This window comes from Lithobates pipiens, unplaced genomic scaffold (assembly GCF_037356315.1).
Source record: "Lithobates pipiens isolate NorthernLeopardFrog02 unplaced genomic scaffold, aLitPip1_a1.2 Scaffold_37, whole genome shotgun sequence".
Taxonomy (NCBI): domain Eukaryota; kingdom Metazoa; phylum Chordata; class Amphibia; order Anura; family Ranidae; genus Lithobates; species Lithobates pipiens.
The window spans coordinates 4,663,365-4,684,553 of NW_027507825.1; the positions used below are offsets into that span (position 1 = coordinate 4,663,365).

The window sequence follows — 21,189 nt, forward strand, 5'->3', positions numbered from 1 at the left end:
GTCCCCATCAGTCCTCCTAACATCCGGTGTCCCCATCAGTCCCCCTAACATCCGGTGTCCCCATCAGTCCTCCTAACATCCGGTGTCCCCATCAGTCCTCCTTACATCTGGTGTCCCCATCAGTCCTCCTAACATCTGGTGTCCCCATCAGTCCTCCTTACATCTGGTGTCCCCATCAATCCTTCTTACATCTGGTGTCCCCATCAGTCCTCCTAACATCCGGTGTCCCCATCAGTCCTCCTAACATCCGGTGTCCCCATCAGTCCTCCTTACATCTGGTGTCCCCATCAGTCCTCCTTACATTTGGTGCCCCCCCCGTGACATCTAGACTGCCTCCCAGTGACATCCAGACTGGCCCCCCCTGTGACATCCAGACTGCCCCCACTGTGAAATCCAGACTGACCTCACCATGACATCCAGACTGCCCTCCCCTGTGACATCCAGACTGCCCCCCCCCCCCGGCATCCACACAAAGTTGGTCAACCAGAGCCATGTGGTTACAATAGAGATTGAGCTGCGGCGCTGCCCATCCCCCGCCCCTTTTCATAACAGGTCATAGAGACTGGCAGCGGGGCCGGGGGGGGGGGGCGGTGAGCGGTGCCGCAGCTTAATTTCAATTGTAGCCATCTGCCAACCCTAATTCTATGATCTTCTCGAAAATGGCGGCCTGCGGAGATATGGTCTCCGCCGGCCGCGGACCTCTAGCGGACCTCGTGGTGAAAATTGGGAAAAATCGAATTTCCTGGGAAACGGTTAAATTGGGAAAAGGGTCTAAATCCCGGGAATGTCCCGAGAAATTCAGGACAGTTGGCAACTATGATGTTGACTAGTATCCTAAAGGGTAGGAAGGAGGCAGGACCAGAACAGGAAGGAGGTGTGAGAAGGGCAAAAAGGAGGAAATACAAAGGGAAGCAAAAGGTGAAACAAAGGCAGGCAGGTCAAAGTCAGGCAGGAGGTGGTAAAAGGGCCTGCAGGAGGCAGGACAAAGACAATTACAAGGTTTGACAAGACAGACCAGAGCCAAAACAAAAGCAAGCAGAAAGTGGGACAAGGACAGGCAGGAGGCAGGTCAAATGTAGGCAGAAGGCTGGAAAAGGCCAGGCAGGAAGCAGGACAAGAGCAAGGAGGATAAGGGAAAAGGATAGGCAGGAGGCTGAACAAAGGCAGGCAGGAGTGATGGCAAAGACATTTAGATGGTGGGATAAGGGCAAATGGGAGGAAGGACAAAAGGTAGGCAGTTTGTTGAACAAGGGCAGGCAGGAGGCAGGACAAAGGCTTTCAGATAGTGGGACAAGCGCAGGCAGTAGGGATGATAAAGGCATGCAGGGGGTGTGACAAGGGCAGGCAGGAGGCAAAACAAAGGCAGGCAGTCACAACGGGCAAGGGCAGGGCAGGTCCCACGGGCATGATGTGAAGCTTTGAAGCCATTGGATCATTATGACCCTGAGGCAGCTGGCATTGTCAGAGAGGTCGGGGATTACAGCCTCTGTGTTTTTTTTCTTGACAGGTTTATTTTTTAAAACTGGCCGTGCACATTACATTTTATGTATACGTTCTTTTTAGATCCACCAAAAATTGTATGGGGAAACTTATAACTAGATTGAATGGACTATTTAGGTAAGCCTCCGCAATACATAGTTGTATTTAACTATGGAGGGGGTCCTGTTTAAGTTCACCTTACAGATTTTTCTGTAAAGGTGAACTTACACTTTAACTATGTTTACGGTGTGGTGCTTTAGTGCTTTGCAGGGAAACAAAAACCGGCACATCACCGCTGTCGGAAGAGAGCATGGTGTGGTTTACATGCACACAGATCTCTCCTGTAACTCATTCAAATGATCGATGGGGCCATAAATGGGCGGGAATTGTATGGATTCAAGCCTCTAGGGCAGTGATGGTGAACCTTGGCACCCCAGATGTTTTGGAACTACATTTCCCATGATGCTCTGGCACTCTGCCATGTACTGGAGCATCATGGGATATGTAGTTCCAAAACATCTGGGGTGCCAAGGTTCGCCATCATTGCTCTAGGGTGTGCAGTACCGCATCTGGCCAGAAGTGCTGGGTGTCCGTGACACTCGGAGCCGCTCTGAGACACTCGGAAACCCACAGAGTGTCTCCGAGCGCCTCTGAGCGTCTCCACGTGTTTCTGAGTGTCTCAGGGCATCACCAAGTGACTCCGGCGCCCTCCACTCTTGGCCACATGCGGTACAGCATACAATAGGAGTCACCGTGGAACGGATTATCTGAGTTTCCATTGAATCTTATAGGTAAACTCGCTTTGATATACGAGTGCTTTGGATTACAAACATTTTTGTGGAACTGATTATGCTCGTAATCCAAGGTACCACTGTACCTTGGATTACGGGCATAATTAGTTCCAGAAGTATGCTTGTAATCCAGAGCACTCGTATATCAAAGCGAGTTTCCCAATATAGGCTGAAAGCATGACACTCCCGGTCTGGTATCATCAGATGCCACTATTTATTCCTCAGATGACAACAAAATTAGTTCGGAAACGAGTCGGAGGAACAACTTTGTCTCCTTGTTTCTATGAATTTTGACTTCTACTTTTCTGACCTTTCCTTCCTCACTCAAAGGTATTGGTGATGAGTCCCAAAGGCCACTCATTTCTTTGGGACTGACCGTCCTTATCAAGAACAAGGTCTCCCCCTTATAGGTTGGGCTTGTTGTCTTGACATTTAGAACGTGGCTGTAAAGTGGAGAGGTGCTGCTTCCTCCACCTGCCCCAAAAGGTATTTGCCAGACTTTGTACTTGTCTCCACTGGCACAAGTGTAAGTCTTTGGTGGTGAAATTCCCGTGGGGAGCACTGATTACTCCAGTTTTCTGTGTAAGGATACAGTCGATCTCCTTTGGCATAGGCTTCATGCTGTACAGTCATTATCATTCCACTGTACCTTGGATTATGAGCATAATTCCTTCCAGAAGAATGTTTGTAATCCAAAGCACTTGTATATCAAAGCGAGTTTCCCAATAGGAAATAATGGAAAGTCAGATAATCCGCTCCACAGCCACTGCTTGTCTATGCAGTACTGCATGTGGCCAGAGGTGCAGGGGTGCCAGAGACACTCGGAATCACTTGGGAACACCTCTGGCCAAATCCGGTACTGCACCCCCAACATGCTAGCAAAGCGAGTCGGGATTTTTATAACAGCACATATTGCGAAATGCTCGTAAACCACGGTTCCACTGTACGTGATTCTGCACAGCTGGCCCGCACTGCAGCAGTAAAACTACAGTGTGCGGTCGACAAGTGGTTAATGATAAATTGTCCTGTTTTCTTTCTAATGCTGGGTGTTCTGTTCTCGCTGTCAGAAACCATGAATCAGACTGAGACAGAAGTACAATTAAATCACACTTGTTTATTAATAAAAATAAAAAGGTAAATAGGAAAAAGCGTAGTCAAGCATAGCCAGAGTCCAGTAGCCAGATTGGGTAGTCAGCCAGTCCAAAGTTCATTAATCAGATTGGGTAATCAGCCAGGCCAGAAGTCAGGGATCCAAGGAGAGCAACAGCAAGCAGGATAAGAAGCCCGGAGGGATGTCAGCAAGCCAGTCTTGAAACAAACAGCAAGAGAGGGTTCCTTGTGATGTGACCAACGCGAAGGCAAAGGAAAAAGTGAGCTGGAAGGCTTTAAATAGGCAGGTCAGACGAGCATCATCGGGAACAGCTGGTAACTGTGGAAAGAGAAGATAGCTGGCAATTAGCCGACAGCTGAGCGGCCATCCCAGAGGAGGAAGGGCTAAGCCAGCCCTGACACTCACTACACATTTACCCGTCTGGCGTGTATGTAGCTCAACATACAGTTTAAACCTTGAATCCCAAAATAACCACACTGTCTGTAACCTTGGATCTTTATTACAATGAACAGGTGGTGGCCATATAAGAATAGGATGTGCACGTGCGTGTATGATATGGTGAAACTAGAAATAAACAGATAAATGGACATATATAAGAATTACATGAACATAAACAAACATCTACTAGGTATACAGGTAAACAACCTTTAGTATACCAGCGATGCTGCCTTAGAAGGATCAGGATTTTCCTCTGAAAGATGTGGTGCAGGCTCGGCTGGCTCCATGCAGTCTGCCCCAATGGAAAAGATGAAAGAGTTGTAATAGGAAGTGGCGCTAGTGATATGGCAGGGCATGTGTATTAACCATAGAGCACTGCCCATCAATAGTCTTTTGTTAAGAGTGCCATCTAGTGGACAATGTTGGTATTGCAAGTCCAGAAGATATTATTTTTTTCCTTATGGGCTGAAGGACTGACACTGGGTCATGTACGGCTCTACAATTGTTTTGGTGGATTAGCAGCTCTATGGGGGTCTCAGCTGCAGTGGGGTGGATAGAGAAGGTGGTTGAAGTTTCCTTTTTTTATTCCAATGTTTGTTGCAGCCATCAGCATATTTCAGTTCTCATAAGCTTCATCGTTTTTGTTTTGTTTACTCCACAGGACCATTGAACTTTATGTACCCAAATTTATTATTACTTCCAAAATAAACCTGAAGGATGAGTTACCTAAAGTTGGCATCAAAACCCCTTTCACCAATGCTGCAGACTTCTCCGGAATCACTCGCGATTTCGGGCTTAAAGTGGGATCGGTAAGAGTCCATTCTATTCATTATTCCTGTTATGGAGTTTATATTTGGCCCATAAACATGATATCCCCTCTGACCTACTACCCTCTAGATATGTCCAATTCGGTTCGTTCTGAATTCCTTTTTTAACCACTTGAGACCCGCGCTATAGCCGAATGACGGCTACAGCGCGGATCTCCTTTGCCGGGACTACGTCTATTGATGTCGTCCCGTGCACGAGCGGCCTGCGCGCCCCCTGAGGGGCGCACGGCGCGCTCTGTGATCGGCGAGTCTATGAGACTCGCCTGATCACCGATCCGAGCAAGGGGTCAATCCCGACCCCTTATCACGTGATCAGCTGTCAGCCAATGACAGCTGTTCATGTGATATAACGGAGCCGGTAATCGGCTATTATTCCCCCTCGCGCTGACAGCACGAGGAGAAAAAAAAAGAGCCGATCACCGGCGGCCGTGATCGGGACATCAGTCCCGATCACGGCCAGCCCTGCCAGTGCCCACCTGCCCCCTGCCAGTGCCCACCTGCCCCCTCATCACTAAACATCATTAAAAAATAAGTGCCCCCGTCAGTGCCACCCAGCAGTGCCCACAGTGCCACCCAGCAGTGCCCACAATCTGCCTCAACAAAGGTGCTGCACCCCAGTGCCACATATCCATGCCCATCAGTGTCATCTACCAGTGCCCATCAGTGCCCAGCAGTGCCGCCCATCAGTGCCCAGCAGTGCCACCTATCAGAGCCACCTATCAGTGCCACCTATCAGTGCCCATCAGTTCCATCTATCAGTGGTACCTATCAGTGCCCCTTAGTGCCACCCATCCGTGCCACCCATCTGTGCCACCCATCCGTGCCATCTTATCTGTGCCCATCTTTGCCCATCAGTGCCGCCTTATCTGTGCCCATCGGTGCCGCCTTATCTGTGCCTATTAGTGCCGCCTTAACTATGCCTATCAGTGCCCACCAGTGCAGCCTATCAGTGCCCACCAATGCAGCCTATCAGTGCCCACCAGTGCAGCCTATCAGTGCCGCTTCATCAGCGCACTTCAATGAAGGAGGAAAATGACCTGTTTGCAAAATTTTATAACAAACTATTAAACATGATTTTTTTTTTTTGCACCTTTTTTTGTTGTTTAGCAAAAAATAAAACTCCCAGCTGTAATTAAATACCACCAAAAGAAATCTCTATTTGTGGGAAAAAAATGATAAAAATTTCATTTGGGTACAGTGTTGTATGACCGCGCAATTGTCATTCAAAGTGCATCAGCGCTGAAAGCTGAAAATTGGTCTGGGACTGAGGGGGGTTTAAGTGCCCAGTAAGCAAGTGGTTAATGAATTTCGTCAAAATTCTTTAATTTGGAAATATCCGAATTAACGAAAACCCGTTTAACAAAATTTTTCCCGAATATTTGTAAATTTGAACATTCAAAAACCCCAAAATTCGAATATCTGAAACAACTAACTAATAATAACTTAACTATCACTAACTATTAAATTCTAAGTATTGAAATTTCCTTTCAAGTTTGGCTGTTAGTTAACGTAACTGTCAAGAAGGGCTAGGCAGTACCCAAGATGGCGGCAGAAGAAGATGAACTGGGACCTCAGCCAGAACACCTCTGGTGCATCTGCGCGCGCCTTTGCGCGCAGGTGTGCGCACACGAGCATATGCCGTGGGCATGCCGGTGGGCATGCCAGTGCTCAAGATGGGAATCCAGGACAGCCTGTTTCCTCAGCCAGATTGCCGCCAGTTTGCCTGCGTGTGCCTTTGCGCACAACAGCAGGCACACGTGCGCACCCTGTGGCAGATTTTGGCACCCAACAAGCTATTTAAACCCGGCCAGTACACAGACTTGGTGCTGTCTGCTCGACAGCGTTCCTGTGTGTTCCTGTTACCTGTATCTGAGATCTGTTCCTGTTACCCAACCTGGCTTGCCTCTGACGATTCCTGCTATCTGCCTTGTCTGACCACCGCATCTGCCTACTCCTTCTGCTACCTCACTGCCAGCCCATCACCGACCCGGCTTGTATCCTGACTGCTCTTCTGCCTCCTCACCTGCTCCTGACGTGTCCGCCAGTGTATGTTCTGTACCTACCCTGTCTCCTGCCTGGAGAATCCTGCTGTACTGCCGCTCATCCTGCAGCTGCTTCTGATTCCACAGTCAGCGATCCATCAGGCACTCGTGCGACTCTGCACTCCTGTGCCTCCTGTCTGCCCTACCAGAAGGCCTTAAGTTAGAGGTGTAAGAGAGGTCGTCTGCTGCATACCAGGCTCTACAGTACCATCGAATTACGAATTATCCGAAATAACGAATGCCGTATCTAAACGAATGGAACGTGACGAATCAATGAAAATAAATGTAGCGCCACCCCCGAAGGAGGCAATTGGTGAATTTGGATTCTCTGATCTCCACCTCAACTCCAAGAATGACCTCAGCCCCTCTGACACACCTGGTTAAATAAAATTACTGCAAACACATTTGAGGACACATGCAGTAAATACCGTTATACTGGTTGTGGATTATCACCAAAAATAGACACACACCTGGTAGTGATAAACAAGTTGAATATATTCACTCGGTTTAAAGCATATGGAAACTTACAACACTGTTAAACCTTGCTACAAATAGCTAATACATTAGAAAAGACAACCTTCAATAGTTAGCAACTTCAGGTAAGGAAGGGCAGTAATCTATAATCTATATGCCCTTAAAACAGGCGCTGAGAGGGAGGAGAGAAGACGTGTCAACTTCTCAGCTCCTTCTGGGCCCCAAAGACCCTTGAGAGGCAAACATGCAAAGAAAAGAATGGGTTACACAAGTACAGTAAACACTGTTCTGTAATGTTGCAGGTCCTGAGGTGAAGAATACTAGTGTCTTCGGCTAGCAAACGCTGGGGCCCTTGTAGATTCAAACAAGCTTGCATGGAGCAGTAATCCCTTGGAATGTTCCATTGGGTAGAGATTAAAAGGGGCAAACTACTAGAGGTGGTAGCTTCCAAACAAGCATCCCGTAACACTTAAAATGAAAATAGGTGTCTGCATGCAGTGTCAGTATGGTGTCCAGAAGGATGGTGGGTTTGCAGCCTCTCACCCATCCTCGGTGCGGTGACACAACGGTAATCCCAGGTGCTTGTTCAGGCTCCTGATGCGCCTAGCAATGTTGTAAGGCACTGGATCTCTTGCTGATGGCCGATCGATATGACTGATAGTAAAACTCGCAAGGTGAGCAGGCAGTGGCCGACCTGATACCCGGATGGGTATCTTGATCCCTGAAAGGCGTGGGTCGTCTATTCTGAGCTGAGTGGTGCTGGGCTAATGAGTAGGGTCCCTGGACTAAATAGTAGTGGACTACGTGGCTGTCTCTGCTCCTGGCACTCCTCAGGCATCCTCATTCCTCCGTCTCCAGGCAGTCTCTGGAAAAGCTTGGCTTTCTCCTCCTCTGATGCTACCAGAGTCCCTCTCTCTGTCTCTCTTTTTAGACCACTGACCTTATTCTCCTCACAGATGCCTTTTCCCAGGCTTCAGGATATCCCTCCTCCTCTGTTGGGGCACACAGTCCCTGGTGTCAGTGTGTGTCTCTCTCTTCAGTCTCCCGTCAGCCCTCTCTCTTTCTTTTACCTCAGTCCTTCTCCTCTCCTCATTCTCCTCGCACCTCCTGACACTCCCCCTTTTTCCCAGTGAGCTCTTTTATTTCTCTGTTTTCTGGAAGGACAAGTCAGCATTTCTCGGTCTCCATCTTGTGGCCAAAATGAGAAATTGCATTGCAAAAATGCCTGCTACATACTCCCCCCACCAAAGAACCTTTGGTCCCAAAAGAAAGGACAGAGTCGAGGTGAGGTTGTTTAGCCCACAAGTCACCAATATAGGGATGGCCCACCTAGATGTGTCAGGGGGGTGAGTTGGAGTCTCCCTCCACTAAACCTGTAGTGGGAAGGATCTGCAGGTTGTGCATTCTCTGAGGTGTGAGGATCGCTTCTTCAGAACTTTCACCTAAAGTATCATATGTCAGCCGTTTTGGTGGGTGAATTGTTCGCTCTCCTGTCTGCTCTTTGATCTCAGGTGTTTCATGTATAGTAGCCTCTTCTTCTGATTCTGCAGAAGGTTAAGGAGCTTTTATGTCCTCTACAATTGGGTAACTCGGAAGGTCTGCTTGGCTTGCCAAGGGTTGACTCTGTGGGATGGACTCTGGAGCCTCAGGCCTGAGTGTTCCCGCATCTGCTTCTCTGGGAGAAAGGGGAGTGGCAGTCTCTGCCACTGTAGAATGCCATAGCCAATCCGTGCCCATTTCTTCATCCTTACTGTCTTCTGCATCCATGTTTGGTTGCAAGGATTGGGACCTGGTTACTGGAGGTGATTCCTGAGAGATGGTTTGAGTAGGCTGTTGATTTGGTTGATGAGGTATACAAACTGCTTCTTATAAAGGTAGCAGATGTTTCCTGTGCCAGGTCTTTAATGGGCCTGTGTTTCCTTCTGGGCAAATCTGGAATACTGGCAGTCCTGGCAACTGCTTGCAGATGATGTAGGGCTGCGACTTCCACCGATCAGCCAGTTTGTGTTTCCCAGGGATACCCAAGTTCCTCAGTAACACTCTGCCACCAGGTTGCAAATCATGTACTCTCACCTTTAGGTCAAAGTTTTGCTTGTTTTGCTGGCCTCAGGTATCTGAGGCAGCCTGGGCTTTCTCATATGCTGTCTTCAGACTCTTCCTCAGGCGGTACACATATCCCCTGTGTGACACCATCGAGGTATGATCTAAAGAGGTGCCAAATGCTAAGTCCACTGGTAGTCGAGCTTCCCTACCAAACATCAGCCTATATGGTGAATAGCCCATGGCATCGTTTTCAGTGCTATTATAGGCATGTACAATAGCTGCAATGTGCCTGCTCCAATGCTGTTTCTTTTGAGCCGTAAGAGTCCCAAGCATATCAGGGAGGGTGTGATTAAAGTGTTCTGGCTGGGGATCTCCTTGAGGGTGGTAGGGGGTGGTTCTTGACTTCTGAGCACCCAACAGGTCTAACAGTCTTTTAATGAGTCTACTCTCAAAGTCTCTCCCCTGGTCAGAGTGAATGCGCTGAGGTATGCCATAGTGGACAAATAACTTATCTACCAGAATTTTGGCCACCGCAGATGCTTGCTGGTCCTTAGATGGGAATGCCTGGGCATACCGTGCGAAGTGGTTGGTCACCACCAACACATTTCCCTGCCCACTCAAGTCAGGCGCCAGACACAGAAAGTGGATACACACCAATTCCAGTGGTCCTTGACTCTGAAGATGGCCCATTGGGGCAGCTCTGTTGGGCAAAGTCTTCCTCTGTATACACGGCATGCAGGAGTGACAGTATCCCTCAACTTCAGCCCGCATACAGGGTCAATAGAACTGGTCTCAAACCAGTTTGAATGTCCTCTCAGGTCCTAGGTGGCCATGATTGTCAAGTAAGGCAGTCAGCACAGTCTCTCTATGCTTTCTCGGTAAGAATAGCTGAAACTTATCTTCAAGATCATCTGAGGGGCCCCTTCGGTAGACCACCCCTTTGCGTAACTGCAGTCAATCCCATTCCTTGTGTACTAGTTCTGCTTCTGTTGGAGAGTCTGTTGTTAGCAGTATATCTGGGCGTTGGTCCTCCAGGGCCTTCAGTGTTAAATTACAGAGGGGATCTTCCATCTGGTCTTTTTTTAAGTCCTTATCTGAAAGCTTATTTATTATTTGGGGATACCTGCCACTGAGACTCCGATGGCTTCTGCCCCAGTTGTTCCTCTGTTCCTCTAATGTTCCTCTCCCTGACACATGGCTTGTATCCCTTCTGGAGTCAGTTGAGTCCACTCTTCAGAGGAAACTCCCAAATCATAGGGTCTCCTCGAAAGGGCATCAGCATCTCTGTTCCCATTTCCCAATTCCTGGGCGGTATTTTAAGCTGAAGCGAAACACCAATGGTATCCAGTTTTGCTTTATTGAGTATATACGTGAGTGGATAGTTATCAATTTTTACCACAAAGACTGCCCCATACAAGTAGTCTTTCAATTTGTCCACCACTGCCCACTTCAGAGACAAGAATTCCAACTTGTGAGTAGGGTAGTTTTTCTCAGCAGGTGCAAGACTTCGGCTCACATAAGCAGGTGTCCATCGTGCTCCTGATACAGTACCGCTGAAGGCTGGTAAAACTGAAATTTTTCCAGGGGCACCTTCAACCCCTCATCATGGAGTCTCCTCAGAACCTCCTCCAGACGCTCTTCATGTTCTTCAAGGGTTTTGCCGAAGATGATGATATCATCCAGGTACACCAGAACTTCAATTAAGTTCATGTCTCCTACTGTCTTCTCCATCAGCCTCTGAAATGTTGCCAGAGCACCAGACAGACCTTGAGGCATCCTATCAAACTCAAAGAACCCTACTGGGGTGATATAAGCGGTCTTTTCTCTGTCCTTAGGGTGCATGGGGATTTCATAGTACCCACTCTTCAGGTCCAGGACGCTGAACCACTTCGCCCCTGATAGGCTCTGCAGGGCATCTTCTAGTGGTGTATTGATCAGGCATAGTGCTCCTGTTGAGTGTCCGATAATGGATGCATATCCTCAGGGACCCATTTTTCTTCCGCACCACCACTATGGGGGAGGCATAGGCGCTTCTAGACTCCCTGATGATGCCTGATCTCTTCAGCTCTGCTAGTTGTTCATGGAGATCTTCCAGATCACCCAGTGGGATCCGTCTGACTCTTTCCCTGAATGGCTTGTCTTCCTGGAGGTGAATACGGTGCTGGGCACTTTTCGCACACCCCACATCAAACTCATGGTTTGAAAATATATCCTGTCATCTCAGGAGCTGGGCTTTGACCTTTTCTTTTCACTCAGGTGATAGTGATAGTAATTGTTCTATGGAGATTCTGTCCTTTTCTCCTTTCCCCAAATCAGATGGTGAGACTGGGGTGGCTGGATTTACTTGTCCTAACAGCATTTGGGCTCGCAGTTCCAATGGCGATGCCGTAACATTCCTGGATGCTGGCAGGGATCTTCCCATGAACCCTAATTGATACGACTTATGGGATTACTCCACTCCGATTGTCCTCTCCCTGGCGGTCAGCTTCAAGGACAACAAAGGGGCGCGTTTGTTCCCAATTGAGCTTGACTGAAGCTTGTAGACACACCACCTCTCCAGGTTGTAGTATCTTCTCACTTCTGTCCAATCGCCAAATCATCCCCACTCCTTCAGCTGGGGCTCTCTATTCCTCTACTAGGTGCTGATACACTTGTCTCAGCATAGGGTGTATGCCTTTGGTTGGGATGTCAGGCTTCAATACAAGAGGAGTGAGCAGCCTTCTAACAAGGTCAGTGTTCCTATGAACAGAGAATGTTTGTTGGCTTCTGATGGGCAATGGCATACAACAGCTAAGGTATCAAACGTTTCTGTTTGTTCAGTCACAGAGGAGTCAAAAATCAACTTGACCTGTAAGTATCCATCAGATGGGAAATTTTGGGCTCCAATACCCCATATCTCCAGTTCCTCCAATTTCTGCAGCGGTAAGAGTTTGAGGTGCCGGTCGTAAAAAAGTCTCTATATAATAGGGTAACTTGCGCCCCTGTGTCCAGAAGGGCCTTTGTATAGATGCCTTCTACTTGAATTGACACGATGGGAGAAGATCCCCCAAGTTTGTCAGGGAATCTATCAGTAGTGGGGTAGTTGACTTGTCCTGTCATTTGTATTCGTGCCCCCTTTTTTTTCCACTTCAGCAAAATTTTCCGAGAGACTTATTTCAACTTTCCCAGTTCAAATTTTGGTTTCTTCTCATTTTCACATCATTGTGGCTTATATTTTTATACTTTAATTTACTCACTTATCGGGAAATTTTAACTTACATACAAAAAAAAGGATCATTACCCCCCAATTTAACCCCCTAAACCACCCTTCCTTACCCTCCCTCCCCCTCCCCTGTTCATTATGTTTTCTCCTATTCCTATGTTACCTTCCTCTGCCTGCCGTCTTCTCTAAGTACTTTTCGGAGGATTTAAATTTTTCACAACTTTCCCATATTTCAGTGTATATCCGGGATCGTCCTTTGTCTCTACTCTCCAGATGTGCCATTCCATTATGGTACTCTATTTTATCAAACTGGTCTCTCATATCTGGCTTTTCGCTGTTTAACCAGCTCTTTGGGATCAACCCTTTTGTGGCATTGAGGAGTGTCGGGATAATTGTTTTCCTTATCTGCTTCCTTGGTTTTTTAAAGTCCTGAAACAGACACGTCTGTAGATTGTATTCTATGTTCTCATTCGTTATTTATTTTATAGTGCCCCCTTCTTAATGGGCTTTTTATTTTGTTTGCATCTCAGTTGAGCCCCAGAGAGGGCTGGTATGCACCGACTCCCCGCAATGTCCTCTCTTGCGGCTCCGGCTCGAGGGCCCTGGTAGGATGAATAGGAAGCACACGAGTCAAGAGTGGCACAAGTGCCTGGCAGGATCAACAGCAGAAGATGGATTAGGAATTCGGGAAGCACTATGTAGAAGGACCTAAAACTGGACCGGAAAGTAGGCAGGAACCTAGAAGGAATAGAGAAAGAGACGGCGCCCTCTAAGTGCAGCAATAAAGTTGCTCAAATTAATTAAAAATGGTTAAAAAAACACTCACATTAAATTAGTGGTGTACAGGCACATCAGGGATGTAATGTTTCATCCGTATGTCCATGGGGGCGACTCGCAGGGCTGTAAGGCAAGGTTTCAGGCATCTGACTTTTTGACCGATGGTTGGTGTTTTGGTCTATTCCATGTATTTCCTCGGAATGGTCAGAGCAGTCGGGGTAGTGCTGGTAGCTGTGGTGCCTTTGGTCCGATGTTCAAGGAGTCGGTGTCCTCAGGAGACGGGCTGGGCAAAGCGGGCGCTTCGGAGCATGCATGCTCCTTCATCAGGCTTTTTGGAACCTAGAAGGAGCTGGATCAGCAGGCAGGTGCAGCAGACTGGAACCGGACAGCAGACTGGAACTAGGAACTAGGATACCGGAGCTTGACTGCAGATAGGAGCCGGACAACAAGCTGGACAGCAGACAGGAACTAGGATACCCGAGCTGGACCTTAAAGCGGAGCTGGACTGCAGATAGGAGCTGAACAACAAGCTGGACAGCAGACAGGAACCAGGATACTGAGACTTGAGGGTCAGACAAGCCGGGTCAGTAATCAGGCAGACAGTGGAGGTACCAAAGGATCAAGCAAAAGAGTAGTCAGACAGGCCAAAGTCGGATGCAGGCGGAAGACAGGGATGGTTGGGGACAAGCCAGGTAAAGCACTAGGTATAGAGCCTCCGTCAGAGACTCTATACCTATATCAGAGATGATGTGTCAGACTGACACACCACACCACCAATCGAGGTGGCACGTGATTGCGGCTTATTCTGAAGGACGTCATATGACGCCCAGTCAGGATAACAGAACCCTGTAAAACAACTCATTCAGTTTAAAATAGAAATGATAGGCAAAACATTTGTGTATAGTGATCACATTCCATCTGTTCACAGCTGCATAAGAGCTGGGGGAGGAGAAGCAGCAGCATACTGAGATTTCCAGTGAATGGCTGTACAGTGGGGGGGGTGTCAGACAAGTCTGGTCATTGGAGGAGAGGAGGCTGCGTTCCCAGCACTGACCATGGTGTGCTCTCCTGCTTAGTGTGGTCAGTATTTAATAGTAAAGTAGAGAGACTGGCAGGAACACCAGAGATTTCACACAAAGGAAGCAATACAAAGAGAACAGGAGACTTTCTCATACAAGTACATGGTACAGCAGCCACATATCAGGAATATGAAGTGTTGGGGTAACAAACACTTTTAATGTTGCGGACAAGCTGCCTCGGATCAGAGCCATGCATTGGCATGGTGCAGGTGAGCCCGCTGCCATCATCATAGCAACAAATGGGGCCATGCATCCTGGCACTATTGTTGTATGGTGCTGGCGGGTGACCTGTCCATGGCAAGTCACGGCTTTGTTCCGGGGCAAACTGGGTCTCATGCTCATGGCACCCCTGAAGAACCGTGATGGCACTTCAGGGTGCCGTGGCACCCTGGTTGGGTAACACGGGTCTAAACGACAGTAAGCAAAGGAACTGGCGAAAATTATTAGAAAAATCCCACAAACATAATTGTGTATATAGAATGTTTCTTGGTCTTTTCTTGTAGTGATTATAAACTCCCATTACCCCGACACCAATCATCTTATAGGGTTAGAGCTGAGCAGGTTGTGTTTGCTGATTATTTGCTGATCTCATCATGTCTGTTATTATATTTCAGGCCGTACACCAGGCTGTCATAAATGTGGAGGAAAAAGGGACAGAGGCCGCCGCAGCCACCGCCCTGGGGATAGTTGCAGTGTCAGCCCCCCCAGTGTTATCCATTGATATGCCATTTGTTTTCCTTATATTTGAGGAAACAACCAACAGCATTCTTTTCATGGGGAGGGTCATCAACCCTACAGAGAAATAATCCACAATGTTCCCATCTCTGCCACAATGTAACATTCTGGGGGATTAAATAAAGCTTGATGAATAAAAGCTGCACACTCTTTCCGGATGGTTTGTCAAATATTTAGATCAGGGGGGTCTCCAAACTTCTCATAGGGCCAGTTTACTGTCCTTCAGACTTTAGGGGGGCTGGACTGTGCCCAGTGAGGGTAGAAAATATCCCGGACTGGCATCAGTGAGAATAAACATTGCCTCAGTTACATAGAGCCTGTGGTCAGTAGGTGGAGGAATAGTGCCCCATTGTTGGTAACAGTGGAAGGAATAATGCCCCATCATTGGTGTCATTAGGTGGATGACTAGTGCCCCATTGTTGTTATCAGAAAGAGGAATAGTGCCCCATCATTGGTGTCAGTGGGAGGAATAGTGCCCCATCATTGGTGTCAGTGGCAGGAATAGTGCCCCATCATTGGAGTCAGTGGGAGGAATAGTGCCCCATCATTGGTATGCAGCACCTTGTCCTCATGTTGATGAGGACAAGGGCCTCTTCCCGACAACCCTGGCCGTTGGTTGTCGGGGTCTGTGGGCAAGGGGCTTATTGGAATCCGGGAGCCCCCTTTAATAAGGGGGCCCCCAGATTCCAGCCCCTCACCCTATATGAATAAGTATGGGGTATAATTGCAAATTTGGAGCCCCAGAAATCTAAGGCCGACCGGTACTGACTCCCCAAAGACGGTACCCCTAAGACATTTTAACATTGGTGCCTATGGGAAAACTGGCCAGGTTTGGGACCCGATTGCTCGCCTGTTCAAACTTTGCATGCATACTCCCAAGACCATTGACTACATGGAGCCGAAGAAAGTGAGTCAATAGCATATACGGTTCGGGAAATAGGATCGTGCAAATTTGAGCTCTGGTTGAACTTTGGAACTTTGCACTCCCTAACTGGGGAACCTTCCAAACTGGTGTGCCATCGAGTTGCGGGTGGACCCCCCACCCTGGCACCCCCCTTTAGGGGGGGTGCTGGGTGGGGGGGCATGCCGGACAGATCACTGGCCAGCCTGGAGTGAAAATGCAATATGTAAATAAAAAACAAACAACACAGGTTTTTAAAGTAGTTTATTAGTCAGCTCCGGGGGTCTTCTTCCGACTTCGAGGGTCTTCTCGCCGAGCTCCTCCGCTATCTTCTGCTCTTTTGCTAGCGGAGGAGCCCGGCTTTCTCGTTCGTCATCGTTGCTGACTGGGGGTCTTCTTCCGACTTCTCCCGCTCGTCGGTTAAAGGCATAAGGGGCGGGGTCACTGGGTGATGTCTCATGGTGACCCCGCCCCTTATGATGTTACAGTCCCAGCATCCCCCGGGACTGTGACATCATAAGGGGTGGGATCATCATCCAGTGACTCCGCCCCTTATGTATATATAAGTCGCCGTGCACCGCATCCCTGGCATTACAGCCGGAGAGAGCGTTGTGTCAACATCGGAAGAAAAGAAGAGAAGAAGAAGGCGGCGACAGTGACGAACAAAAAGACCGGGCCAGCGCTAGTAAAAGAGATGGAAGAAGATAGCATTGGAGCCCGGCAGAAGAACCGACGAGCGGGAGAAGTCAGAAGAAGACCCCGGAAGTTGGAAGAAGACCCCGAATTCAGAAGAAGACTCCCGGTCGGCGACAACGACGAACGAGAAAGCCGGGCTCCTCCGCTAGCAAAAGAGTGGCAAAAGAGCAAAAGATAGCGGAGGAGTCCGGCAAGAAGACCCCCGAAGTCGGAAGAAGACCCCCGGAGCTGACTAATAAACTACTTTAAAAACCTGTGTGTGTTTTTTATTTACACTTTTTTCCCCTAGGTGAATGGGTAGTGGTACATCGTAGGGTTTTTTCAGCATAGTGGTTCCACTTAAAATTCATACCAGGCGATGGGGCTAGCAAGGTGTCAATCTCACATACGGTGGGGGGCCGGAATCTGGGGGCCCCCTTATTAAATGGGGCGTAGGGTTTTTTCAGCATAAGGGTTCCCCTTAAAATCCATGTCATGCGATGGGGCTAGCAAGGTGTCAATCTCGCCGATGGAGGCAGTGACATTGACTTCCTTCGTTAGTCCCATCTACCTGGAGTCACGTTCAAAATGAACAGACATTTCTCAGTGTGCGGGAAAGTCTGTTCATTTCAAAAGTCCGGCGGACTAGCACACAGACGGCCGGATTGTCCGCCGGACTGCCGAGTCCGGCGGACGATTTTGAGTCAAAACTTCTTTCTAAGTCCACTGGACTTTTGGTGAAAAAAAATCTTCTGGAGCCCACACACGGTCAGATTGTCCGGCGGACCAGAGTCCGATCGTGTGTACGGGGCATTAGACATGCTTCCAAAAGGTAGCCAAGGTCCTGTGCATCTCTTCACTCTCCTTCCTGCCGGAGGAGTACCCCAATTTTAGCAATGTCTTTGACAAAGGTCAAGCCAGTAGTTTGCCTCCACACCGGTCGTATGATTGTGCATTTGACCTTCAACCTAGTAGTTTTAAATGACTTTTTTTCCTTTAGCAATGTCATTTTGCTGTCAGACTGTTCTAAACACGGGAAACATGCGCCAGTTTACACGCATACTATAGACACCCCCCAGGTATGAAATTTAAAGGACTATTACACTTTTATTGTTTCACTTTAAGCATTATTAAAATCACTGCTCCCAAAAAAACTGATTTTTATAACTTTTTTTTGCATCAATACATGTCCCCTGGGGCAGGACCCGGGTCCCCAAACACTTTTTATGACAATACCAGTGGCGGCCCGTCCATAGGGGGCACATGGGTACCGCCCCCCCCCAAAGCTAGTGACAAAAAAAGATAAAAAATAAAAATAAATAAATAAAAAAAGGGCCCTTTAAAAAAAAAAAAAAAATGGAAAAGTTCTTTAAGTTCACTGTGCATGGGCGCCGGCCATAGTGCACTATGGAAGTGTCATGCCAATTCAATCCCGTGATTGCAGGCAAGACGCTACATTTGCAAGGTTTTGTGCTGCTTTGTGGTGCACAGCTAAGCGCCTCTCCACTGTGATTGGGTCAGCCTTCTGTCTGTCTACCTATCTGACCATTAGCACCGCCGTAGGACTTGCATAGGTGCCAACTGTCCCGAATTTCCCGGGACATTCCCGGGATTAGGACCCTTGTCCCAAATGAATTTTGTCCCGGGAAATGTCTCGGGAAATTCGGTTTGTCCCGTTAATTTCGCCGCAGGCCACTATAGGTCTCCTCCGGCCACCATTTTAAAGAAGACCAGAAGCTGGTCTACAATAAAGATGCTGCGGTGCCGCCCACACCCGTTGCCAGTGTCTATGGAAGGTGGGCGGCGCGCAGTTCAAACTGAAAGGCGCGGCAACTACGGCATCTGGAAGATCTGTCGGGGGCAAGTCTCAGTCTGGAGGATGTCAGAGGGGGCCAGTCTCAATCTGGAGGATGTCAGAGGGGGCCAGTCTCAGTCTAGAGCAGGGAACTGCAATTAGCGGACCTCCAGCTGTTGCAAAACTACAAGTCATATCATGCCTCTGCCTTTGGGTGTCATGCTTGTGGCTGCCAGAGTCTTGCTGTGCCTCATGGGAGTTGTAGTTCCGCAACAGCTGGAGGTCCGCTAATTGCATATCCCTGGTCTAGAGGATGTCGAAGGGGGCCAGTCTCAGTCTGGAGGATGTCGGAGGGGGCCAGTCTCAATCTGGAGGATCTGTTGGGGGCCAGTCTCAGTCTGGAGGATCTGTTGGGTGCCAGTCTCAGTCTGGAGGATCTGTTGGGGGCAAGTCTCAGTCTGGAGGATGTCAGAGGGGGCCAGTCTGGAGGATGTCAGAGGGGGCCAGTCTCAGTCTGGAGGATGTCAGAGGGGGCCAGTCTCAGTCTAGAAGATCTGTCGGGGGCCAGTCTCAGTCTGGAGGATGTCAGAGGGGGCCAGTCTCAGTCTGGAGTAGGGATGAGCCGAACACCCCCCGGTTCGGTTCGCACCAGAACTTTCGAACGGACCCCAAATTCATACGAACGTTAAAACCCCATTGAAGTCTATGGGACTCGAACGTTCGAAATTAAAAGTGCTAATTTTAATGGCTAATATGCAAGATGCTTTTCTAAAAAGGGTTTGGGGACCTGGTTCCTGCCCCAGGGGACATGGGTAAATGCCTAAAATGTTTTTAAAAATTGGCGTTTTGGCAGGAGCACTGATTTTAGTGAAAAAAAAAAAGTGAAATATTCCTTTAAATATCGTGCCTGGGGGGTGTCTACAGTATGCCTGTGAAGTGCCACGTGTTTCCCGTGTTTAGAACAGTCCCTGCACAAAATGACATTTAACGGAAATAACGTCATTTAAAAGTGCTTGCGGTTTTAATGTTATATCTGGTTCCTGCAATATGGTTGAAAATCATTGAGAAAAATGGCATGGGTAGCCCTCCCTGCCCATTACCAGCCCTTTTGGGTCTTGTACGGATATTAAGGGGAACCCCGTACCCATATTAAAAAAAGGAAATACGTGTGGCCCCCCAGGCCCTATATACTCAGAACAGCAGTACACAGGCGGTGCAAACAAGACAGGGACTGTGTAGGTTTGTTGTGTTAAGTAGAATCTGTTTGTAATTTTCAACTGGTACATTTTTAAAGTGTAGCTCCAGTCAAAAAATCTATTTTTAAGCTTTTTGGAAAACATAGGGAAGGGTTATCACCCCTGTATAATTTGTTTTGCCGTCCGTATTTTTTCATCTCACTTGCTGTTGTCTCCTTCCGTTTGCAAGTAGGAGATGTTTGTAAGTTGGATGTATGAAAGTAGGGGTCTGCCCTATATGCTCTGCAGAAATGGCAGAACAAGGTGTTGGTTTTGCCACAACATTGTAAGCCCTGAAAGTGACTCTTGGTGGGCGCTGGAGCGCCCTGCTGTGAACGATTATATCAAGAATTGTAATTACATGCCATTGTTGAACAGTGGTAGAAAAATTGACATTTGGTGGTTGTGGTCCTGGTGCCACAAAACTATAAGTCCTCACAGTTACTCTGGGTGGGCACAGGAATGGGCCCTCCTGTGAAATATTATATCAAGAATTGTAATTACATGCCCCTGTTAAACAGGGGCTGAAAAATTGGGCTGCTGGCACTGGTGCTGGTGCCACAACACTGCAACCTCTCCCATATACTCTAGTTGTAGTGCAGGAATGAGCCCTGCTGCAAAGCATTGCATCAAAAATTGTAATTAAACGCCCTTGTTAAACAGGGGCAGAAAAATTGGGCTGGTGGCATCACCCAGAACCAAAAATGTTCTTCCAACATATCAGCGGAGGAGGAAGAGGATAGACAATCAACATAACAGGACAGTCACTCAGCATCAGCATAGGCAGTCTTGAAGGGATGTGATATTTCAAAAAAAATTATTTGGTTACATCACCTTCAGGTGCTTGGTAGCTGTGGGTGATCCAAGACTGATTCATCTTGATGAAGGTCAGTCGATCAACTGAGTCGGTGGACAGGCACACCCTGTGATCGGTAACAAAGCCACCAGCAGCACTGAAGGTGCGTTCCGAAAGAACGCTGGATGCAGGACAGGCCAGTAGCTCAATTGCATACTGTGCAATCTCTGGCCAGTGATCCATCCTCAAGACCCAGTAAGCCAGAGGATTTTTGGTGGGAAAGGTGTCCAAGTCTTACCTTGCCCCTAGGTATTCCTGCACCATGCAAATCAGACGCTGGCGATGGTTGCTGGAACCAATCATACCTTGGGGCTGTGGACTAAAAAATTGTCTGAAAGCATCGGTCAGACGGCCACCTTCTCCACCGCTCCTTCTGACCGATGCCTCAGCAACACGTTGTCCAGGACCAGGAGTTTGTAACCTCCCAGTCTCTGGGAACGTGTTGCACAGACCTTTCTGCAAGGCCTCCCGGAGATGTCTCATCCTCTGCTCCCTCTGCGACGGCAAGATAAGAATACGAGGATCCTTCCGCAGGCTTTGCAGGATCAGAGAGGCCATGCAGCGTAGGTTAGCTGAGGCATTCGGTCCGGAATCCTCTGGGTCACTAAGGACAACATGATCCGCAGCTACCTCCTCCCAGCCATGTACAAGTCCATGGGTTTCTTGGGACTGTAAATCATCCCTACAAGACTGCTGCTGCTGCTGATGCTGAGTGCCAGCCTTCACCTC

General features: G+C 48.3%; 1 protein-coding gene across 3 annotated transcripts in view; it reads left to right on the forward strand.

Moving 5' to 3' along the window:
* Window positions 1-15,137, forward strand: part of LOC143956499 (alpha-1-antitrypsin-like) — a 46,803-nt gene extending 31,666 nt beyond the window's left edge. For all 3 annotated transcript variants that reach the window (XM_077466698.1, XM_077466699.1, XM_077466697.1), the window contains 2 exons: window positions 4,481-4,628; window positions 14,878-15,137. In XM_077466698.1, the coding sequence (XP_077322824.1) occupies window positions 4,481-4,628; window positions 14,878-15,069 (340 nt within the window). In that variant the 3' untranslated portion in view covers window positions 15,070-15,137. The remainder of the gene's footprint in view (window positions 1-4,480; window positions 4,629-14,877) is intronic.
* The last annotated feature ends 6,052 nt before the right edge of the window (window positions 15,138-21,189 follow it).